This window comes from Ipomoea nil, unplaced genomic scaffold, assembly GCF_001879475.1.
Source record: "Ipomoea nil cultivar Tokyo-kokei standard unplaced genomic scaffold, Asagao_1.1 scaffold3169, whole genome shotgun sequence".
Lineage (NCBI taxonomy): Eukaryota > Viridiplantae > Streptophyta > Magnoliopsida > Solanales > Convolvulaceae > Ipomoea > Ipomoea nil.
The window spans coordinates 2061003-2071091 of NW_017619597.1; the positions used below are offsets into that span (position 1 = coordinate 2061003).

Consider the following 10089-nt stretch of genomic DNA (forward strand, 5'->3'; position numbering starts at 1 on the left):
AAACATCATTAGTGACGTCAGCTTCGCTATTACGTATGGAGATTAACTAATGACAATGGGATAATAATGCACTTCTTTAGTCGGTGACCAAGATAACATGTTGACATCTTCCCATCTAATTTGAATATCCTTTGCATTATTTCTTTAATTTATGCTTATTTTAAATTTTGTTTTAAAAAAATCGATTTAATTAACATGTGAACGAGCGTATATATATACAATTCATCTTTGATTATATTTATTCTTTTAAAATTAAAAAAATTGCTATTTTTTATAATGACAACTGGAAATATAAACATTTTTTGAGGTCTTCTAATAAATCAAATTATATTATGCACCGCGGTGCATAATCGATTATGCACCGCGCGTCTTTTTTTTAAATGAAAATAAACAGTGTTTGTTTCCGCCGTTTCGCACCCTTTTGCAAAAAGTAACTCTGTTGTTCAGTGTTATTTTGTATACACTGCAGTTTCAGTTCAACACAACTACAGTTTCATTTCGATATAACTATAGTTTCATTCGATATTTATAGACTCAAATATGTGAAAATGTTATTTAATTTTATTTTATATACACTATATTTTCATTAAAACACAACTACATGATCATTTTGATATAATTACAGCTTCATTGTACAATATACACTCAAATATGTGAAATGTTATTCAGTTTCATTTTATATACACTGCAGTTTCATTTCACTATAACTACAGTATCATTTTGATATAACTGCAGTGTCGGTTTAGATATACTATAGTATCAGTTGGTGTTTAATACACCAAATAAGCGGACTCCGTTAACTCTAACGGCGGGCCGTTTCTTTATTTAAAGAAACGGCGCCGTTTTTTACCGCGGTGCACATGCACCGCGGTCTATAATATAACGACTGCAAATTGAACTTTGAACTATTCTGAATATTCATCGCATTATTTATTTGTTTTGGACTTTGGAGGGGTACATAGTTATCTTTTTGTGGTGGTGTAATATGCATGCACACAAGCACATATGTAAGCTTACATACCTTTTTGAAAAATCATAAAATTTGTAATTGCAAAATATGTATTATTATAATTAAAAAGTATATTGATAATTTGGAATACAACTATGATATCTAAAAAACTTATAGAGTGAATTTGGATTAGCACAATGATTTATGTACGTATTTCTATGCTTATGAGTTATACATTGCACTATAAATATTGTACTATTATTTTTGTATAATAAAATTATCTATCAGAGCAACTATATTTGTAATTTTTTGATGGATTTTTGCATAAAGAAAAACTAGAGAATTAGAGAGGCTTTTTGAACAAATAGGAATGATTTTATTTTTTATTTTTTGGTTGAAATTTTTATTACTGCAAGTTTAAGTTTTTTTTTTAAAGCTATTTTTTTTGTTAAATTGACGCATTAATGCGCTGCTGCGAATTTGATGACCTTTAAAAAATTTGTTAGATTTTTTTTTTTTCCTTTTCTTTTTCTTCTCTTTTTCACTCCCCTCTCTCCTAGTTGGCATGGCAAAAACTCTAAAAAAAAAAAAAAACATAACTAATGAGGTTGCTCATACATCTTTAAAATTTTGTTAGTGCATATTAAATGTTATCATAGTTAAAAAAAAAAAAATTAAAAAGATAAAAAGAATATTGTTTTGTTATGATACAAAATAAATAAATGTGGATGTCTAAGCTGATATTCAAACTCACAATTTTTTACCTAAGAGATAAGGTATTTTATATGTACTAGTATGATACCCGTGCGATACGTGGAATGATTTGTAAAATAAATGTTATACTGTGTTAATAAAATATTAGAATAATTACATCAAAAGAATATAATTAATTTCATACGACAAAATAAATTTTCATGTATATATATATATATATATATATATATATATATATATATATATATAGGTGTGTAATTAGTATGATAATGCACGGATTAAATATTTGAAATATTAAAATTCTAAACAACACATTTATAATAGAAGATCAAATGAAAAAGAAATTCCTTTAGAAAAAAAATATACAAAATAAACTCAATGATTTTTTTTTGCAATTTCTGCACACATTGAAGAACCTCCTACAGTGAGTTTTTGTCAAAATCTTTTATCATATTCAGTCCTTCACAAATCTTTCGTTTACGTATGCACATTGGTCCACTTCCACCAGATTTGTTAAGGATCATCATATAACCATTGAAGAAGCAAATAATAATAATAATAAAAAAACTTAAACTCTTTGCAAAATAAAGGAAATAAGAAAATACAAAACCCTGCATAAGAACAACCCTGCATAAGCTTACCATTAAAAAAAAAAAAACCCTGCATAATGTAGGCATTATCTATACCACTTCCAACCAGCAGATGCACTGCAGCTACCCAAACGCTCATTGAGTTGTCACCATCTTCGACCTCTACCCTGTGCAAGTAATTGAAACATCAAAATCCTTGGTCCCATAACTCAAGCCGACTCCTCTTCGATGTTGCCTCGCCTCCGCCATGTATAGTTTCTCCACCATGGCCAGCCGCAGTAATCCATACAGAACGTGAAGTTCCCCGAACCTACTTCCAGATAGCCATCATTCAAGATAGAACAAAAATAGCCAATCATTCAAGATAGAACAAAAATAGCCACATGAACAATGCAAACCTTTTCACCAGAAAGCTTTTCTAGTTTATCAATGGATCCATAACAACAATCTCCTCACCATCCTCACTAATCCATACAGAACGTGGAGTTCCCCAGAACCTACTTCGACTAACAACCCAATCCCTTGCATTTTCCTGTCAAAGAACACACCTCATTAAAAATATCAAGTGATAAATTTATTATATGAGTCGTCAAACAAATACCTAATCGGCTACCTCTTCTTTTCTTCTTCGCCTGAATGAGATCGGAATCCGAATCTGGGTCCATTTCCTTCCCGCAATCTGAGGCCTATGTGAAATCCATGAACCCAATCTTGCAACCACTATGCCTATATATATATATATATATATATATATATATATATATATATATATATATATATATATATATATATATATATATATATATATATAAAATGCAAAGATGATATCGAGAATTGAACAAACGCCTTGAGCATAACAATAGATCATTACTCTTTATCAATAAATATTTTCTAGATATAAGAAAAGACATATTGATAAATAAATTGTTTGCCTAGGAAATCTAATCCAGGAACATACACCATTAATAACATCTTTTATATGGAGTAATTAAATATTTCAAAAATTGTAAAATATCTGAGATTTTGCACAAATACCGCATTTACCAAACGGTGTCGTATTGCTTGGCCGGGAATTGGAGCCATTTTTTGTGGCCAATACATCTGGCTTTATTATAGATAAGATAGGATAAGATAAGATAAGATGTAGTAAATGTTAACAGAGAAAAAGCTAATCTCAAGTTCCAACAAAATCTGCATTTGGGAGTTGACAATGGAACATCTACATGGCGTTTGGTTGGAGGGATTTTAATTTTTAAATTCCCTTTCCACTTAATTCCCACCTAATTCCAAAGGTCATTAAGTTCCGTAGTTTGGTTGGAGGGAATTGCAATTCCCCCATTTTCATGGTTAAGTCATTAAGGTTTTGATAGTCCATTATCAATGCTTTAAGACAGTAAAAATACTCTCAGTAACATTTTTGTTTGGAGAATTCTATTTTTTTTTAATATCTAAGTGGAAGGGGTAGACCCAAGGAAAACGGTTAATACAATCAGTTAGGAATCTCTAAGCGCCAAGATGGAATACTATCCGCGTCATCCTCCAGTAATTTCTTGATATCATCTGGTGGAGCTTCGAGTATATGGATACCTCTACGCATATTTCTGGTGGAGGCCGCTAGCGCATCTGCAATGTGATTCTGCTCACGGTAGATCAGAGACACTTTCCAGTCACCTGCTTTGCTTAGTTTTTTTTCACATGCTAACAGAAAGTTCTGAGCTGCAACGTCTTCTATGTTTATTCCATTGATGCCTGCTACGAGCTTTTTCGAGTCGCACTCGATATCCACACTGGTGAAACCTTTTGACGCCCCAAATTGTATCCCTTTTAGTAGGGCCCAGGCCTCCGCAATTAATGGTGAGCATTCGTCTCTTATAACACAACCTCCTCCAGCTTTTCCGGTACGTAGATCCACCGATCCATCGACATTTATTTTGAATCGCCCAGGCGTTGGTTTGTCCCATTTTAAGAGGCTCCAGCGAGGGGCTTGGCAACTGCTCCTATTGCTTCTGGAAGCTGAAAAGGCAGAGGTGACATCCGTGAGTTGGGTTCTAATCCAAGCCACCTTGTTCTCCAGGGAGAAAACTTTATTATTAAAAATAGCTTCGTTGCGCCATTTCCACAGCCACCAACAGGTCAGGGCGAAAAGAGTGCTGCTACTGGACGGGTTTCTGTTTGTCCCTCTAGTCATAATCCCAGCGTCGAACCATTCTTGGAATGTCCTGGAGATAGATTCCATATTAAAGGTGGGAGAAATTGCATTCCAGACTTCCTGCGCCCAGGGGCATTTTCTCAGTACATGCTCGGTGTCTTCAGTAATATCATTGCACAGCCAGCAATTATCATTGGTTGTAAATCCTCTTCTTAATCTCGCGCTGTTAGTCATGATCCTTTCGTGCTTGACTAGCCATAGGAAGAAACAGATGCGATTAGGTACCTTCAATTTCCAAATATTGGACCACTTAGCTGCTTGCAACGAGGGGACTTGATCAGACGCCATTTCATAGGCTGATTTTACTGAGAACTTCCCACTAGCTTCCTTAGCCCAGCCGATGAAGTCGCGTTGTGTTTGATTTTCGCAAATCATCACTGCCGCGATTTTACAGAGGATATTCTCTGGTAATAAATGCTCCAGTTTACTCCAGTCCCACCCCAATGTGGAGTCACAGTAAGATCTTACTAATTTAAATAACTCATCATTTGGAATCTGATCTAGAGCGAATTGGTGTAGCGGTCCGTCATCTGTCCATCTATCCAACCAAAATCTTGTTTGCTCTCCGTTTTTTCACTACGCACCTGACTCCCTTATCCAGTAGCGGTATAGCTTTGAGGATACCCTTCCAAGCGTTGGACATGTTCGTCTTGGCAAACCAATCCAAGAAGTGTGGGGAGGATGTTATGTACTTAGCTTTTAGGAGTTGTATCCAAAGGCTGTCCTCATTCTGTATTATTCTCCAAGCGAGTTTAGCCATAAATGCTGTATTCATCCAGTCCAAATTGCGAATGCCAAGACCTCTATTGGATTTGGATCTTGTCACCGTCTCCCAATTGATTAGGTGGCAGCTTCTCACTTCGTCAGAGCCTCCCCAGAGAAAGCTTCGAATTAATTTCTCTATGGAGGAAACTACTCCAGCCGGTAACAAAGTTGACTGCATCGTGTAAAAAGGGATCGAAGACAGTATAGATTTCGCTAAGACATATCTACCGGCCAATGATAATGTTCTCATCTTCCAACCTGCTAGTTTTGCTTGGATCCTTTCCAACATTCCCGCGAAGGATTCGTTCTTCAGTCTCCCATGAATTGAAGGGACACCAAGATACTTGCCCATGTCTGCAACCTTTGTTATGCCAGCTATATTTTCGATTTTCAGTTGGACCTCGATCGGGGTATTCTTCGAAAAGAAAATGGAAGACTTCTGTAGGTTCACCCTTTGGCCAGAGCTGCTACAGAATCTGTCCAGGCAGGCCTTCATCTCTGCGGCTTGAATTTCTGATGCCTCGCCTATTAGAACCATATCGTCTGCAAAAAATAAGTGCGAAATGTTAGGACTTTGGTTATTGGCTTTGAAGCCCTTCCATTTGCCTGAGGACACAGAGTTATGAATAAGATGACTAAGTCTCTCTATACATAAAACAAAAAGGAGGGGGGAAATGGGGTCTCCCTGTCTGATTCCGCGTTCCGGTTTAAACCACTCAGATTGATGCCCGTTCCAATTAGTTGCCAACCTTGACGTGGTCACACATGTTATAATATTTCTAACCCAGTGACTGTCCAGCCCGATATATGTAAGTGTGTCCTTGATGAAGCTCCATTTAAGCCTATCATAGGCATTTTCCAAGTTTATTTTAATCACCATCCATCCCAATGCACCCTTTTTACACCTCATCGAATTTAAGATCTCTTGGTAGACTAAGATATTATCCGTTATTTGACGCCCTAGCACAAAACTTGTCTGGTGGGGGCCGATAAATTTTCTGGATATATCCTTGAGTCTTGATGCCATAGCTTTGGTTAAGATCTTGTAGGATACGTTGCATAGCCCAATTGGGCGGAATTGCTTGACTGACTCCGGGGAGCTGACCTTGGGTATTAAGGTGATGACTGTGTCATTACAGGAGTCCGGGAGCTTGCCTTTTTCAAAGAATTCCAAAGCAAACTTGACTACAGTGTGTCCTACAATGTTCCACGTGTTTTGATAGAACGAAGCATTAAACCCGTCTGGACCCGGGGCCTTACATGGCTCCATATCGAATAGAGCCCCCTTGATCTCTTCGGCCGTAAAGGGCTTGTTAATCTCTGCCAGCTCTGGATCACTAAGAGTGGGGAATTGACCTCTTTGGAGGTCTTGTGTATGGGAGTTCAAATCTTCCGAATACAGCATCTTATAATAATCTCTCACATGATTTCTGATTAAGCTCTCATCTTCGATCCATCTTCCTGATTCATCCTTTAATTTGGTAAATTTTTCTGTGTTGTTCTTGGCCATAGTGGCTGTATGGTAAAAGCGGGTATTTCGGTCTCCCGAGTTGATCCAGTCCTCCCTTGAGCGTTGGTACCATAATAGTTCCTCTTGGTAGAGGGTGTTTTCCAACTCCTCGCGAGGCTTTCTCTCTAGTCTTAGCAAATTAGGGGTTGCCTTGGTGCACAGACAACGTTGCACTCCTTTTAACCTGGCCAGAATCCGATTCTTCCGCTGGAAAATATTACCAAACACACTCCTGTTCCAAGCTTGAAGAGCCTCCGCTATTGACTTTTTTTCTGATTCTAGCTCCCCTGTTGTATTCCATTTTTGATCTATAAACTCTTGGAACTTCGGATGAGTAGCCCAGGCAACATTGAACTTGAATCTTGAGTGCTGGTTTAGTTGGGGAGATGCAGAACTGCAGGTGTTTACTAACAAGGGAGAGTGGTCAGATGCGACCATCGGGAGATGCTGAACTTGGGCTTCGGGGAACATTAATCTCCATTCTATATTGGCTAAAGCTCTGTCTAAACGGGCACCCCTAAAGGTTGATGAGTTCACCCCTCTCATCCAAGTGAAAGGCGCACCCGTATAACCCAGATCGAGCAGTCCCTCTCTGAAGATCCACTCGGAAAAATCAGCGCATCTAGAATGGTTGAAAGAGACCGGGTTGCTGACTTCGTCATGACCTATCACAGAGTTGTAGTCCCCAACTGAGAGCCACGGTTCTTCAAATTGTGACATGACAAATCTGCAAATAATTTCCTCCTTAGTTGCAGGTTAGGGCTGCCGTAAACGAATGACAGAACCCACGGCTCCAGACCAGTTTCACTAACCTGCACAGCCAGGAATTGTGGATGAGTCTAGATAATATCTAGAGTTATATTGTTCTTCCAAAGGACCCAAATCCCCCCGGAAAATCCAATCGCCTCTATTCTAATCCATTCGGGGAAGCCAAAGCCAGCGCATATGCTATTTGCCTGGGCTCCCGACACCTTAGGTTCAAGAAGGCATACAATGGAAGGATTATGCATCCTAACAAAATGTTTGAGGGTACGGCGAAAGTCTTTCGAAGCCGCCCCTTGGCAATTCCAAATTAAGCTAATCATTAAGTAAACAACAAACGAAAAGAAAAACGCTCAGGAGCGTGAAAAAGGATACATGTGACGTCAATCGACCAAGGGCAGTGCTCAAGAGCGTAGCGCGGCACAAGATGCCTCATGACCTAGTACTGACCTATTGTCTGCTTGATTCACCAAATTCGAACGCCCCCGATGGAGGCGTCTCTGGGTTGTCATTAACTCTGTATACCATTGTACTCGCAACCCGCCCTCCCCGATTGGAGCCTCGAACAACCGTGTGTTCTGTCTCGGCCGCGGTCCTTCTTGGAGTCCCTCTTCGCGTGTTTCTGCCCCTTTGTGCTCTGTGCTGGGCAGGTTGGGGAGGTCTTGATTGGCTAGACACCAGTTCGGAATTTTGATCTGCACTGGGTGCGTGTGGCAGAGGGGCGTTACCATCACTCCGATGGATAGTTCTAATCCTTGGGAGGTTGTTCGTTGGGTTGTTCATTCTTGTATTAACTCCTTCGTATTCCGTGTGCCCTTGAGTATTGGGTTGCAAGCCTCTATTATCATCCAGACCCGCAAGGGTAGCAAAACGTGATGGTGAACCCAGACCTTGTTGTGCTACTGCCTTGCCTGAAGGCGTCTGTCTACCGGCTTCTTGGACAGGGATTGCTTTCCTTGGGCCTCTTCTTTCTCTTCTTGCAACTAGCATCCAGGGGCCGTAATTGGTCGACAAGTCTCGTTCTGGGCGAGGCGGCCGGTTCTCCGGTTGGTTCGGTGCCTTGTCCCCTTCCCCCAATTGGTTAGATTCAGAGCTGTGATCCTTATTGGCGCCGCACTAAGGCTATCTGTGGCCGTATAAGCCGCAAGAAAAGCATATCAAATGAATCCCTTCATATTCAATCGGCCAAACCTTCTCCTCAAGCGTGAACTTTGATAGCAGTGGTTTGGAGATATCAATTTCAACACATACCCTGGCAAACATGCCTTTTGAGATTAAGCTAGTAGTGAAGTCGACCCTAACCGGCCGCCCCACTCTTCTTGATATTTTCCTCACGAATTTCCCTTCGAAGTATTCAACAGGCAAAGTAGGGAACCTTACCCAAACCAGTAATTTCTTGGTTTTGTTGCACGAGGGGTCAAAATTAGGTTCCCATTCTTGAACAACCAGGTAGTGGTCCAGAATTACCCACGGCCCTTCATATTTGGCAAATTCGTAGTCCCTGAGCGATTCAAACTTAGCGATGAAGTAGTCCTGATCTAGCGCAATTAGCTCGAAGACAGACTCTGGTTTCCACATCCTTTGGAGTCTCTGTAGTAGGTAAAAATAGCTTACTTTCCGGCCAAGAACCTTACAGATTAGCGATTTACGCCAAGGTCTTCGAATTCTCTCCTTTTCCTCCTCCGTGATGGGTATTACCGGATTGCATGGGTCCAAGGCCTCCTCATCCATTGACTCCTCGTCTGAATCGACGTCCCTGTAAGCGGTGCTGTTGAAATCCTTCCGGCCCCAAGCTTGATTCGGGGTTGCATCTGGGGTCTTCCACTGGGCAGAGGCCGGTGACAAAAGTTCATTCTCCGCCGGAGTATCTTGGACTTGACTTACTGAACCGATTGGAGATGTAGTCCCCAGCTCCGATCTTCTTCTTTTTGTTTTCTTCGAACTTCTTTCGGGCAATTCTTGGTTGGACGGCGACTGAGGGGTCGCCGTCGGCATAACGGGTTCTGAGATATTCTCAGAGGAAATTTCCATTCGTCATCATATGACACTATTATATTGATTTCTTGTTTTTCTTTCTCAGCATATTTGATTGTGATTATTATTTTCTGTTTTTGTCACCCAATAACTAATTGAACTACCCGTACTGCCGTGCAAGTATTATTTCCCATTCTTTCCTTCTAACTATTCTCCCAATTGTTCATACAGAACTCTCGTTAAGGCATATTTGGAGAATTCTATTTGCACCACCCTAATTGCTATCTACACCACCTATTTAATATGTGTGATAGTTTTATAGGTGATGTAAATAGAAAATTGTTATTTACACTATTTTCATTAATTGTAGTCAAATATGATTTTTTTTAACAAATATTTATTATAAATGACACTTTCCCCCTTAGGTATATGCTTTTAGCATTTTTTCCCTCTTAGTTATTCATGTATCCATATTTGCCTCCTCAGTTATATTAAAAGTGACATGTTTTCCTCCTTTTATGTTTGATAGACATTTTTACCTTTAAAAACTAAATATTTCATTTATTTTTTCTTCTCCAACAAATTATTGTTTATATGTACGGGTGATCACGGTTCA

At 39.3% G+C, this 10089-nt stretch overlaps 1 protein-coding gene across 1 annotated transcript; it reads right to left on the reverse strand.

Moving 5' to 3' along the window:
* Window positions 1-8621: 8621 nt before the first annotated feature.
* LOC109167539 lies at window positions 8622-9530 on the reverse strand. Its single transcript, XM_019316561.1, has one exon. It carries the CDS (start codon window positions 9528-9530, stop codon window positions 8622-8624), a length of 909 nt encoding a protein of 302 aa, XP_019172106.1.
* Window positions 9531-10089: the final 559 nt, after the last annotated feature.

Coding starts and splice junctions, on each gene's coding strand:
- LOC109167539 (XM_019316561.1), bottom strand. CDS start 9,530: ATGGAAATTTCCTCTGAGAATATCTCAGAACCCGTTATGCCGACGGCG.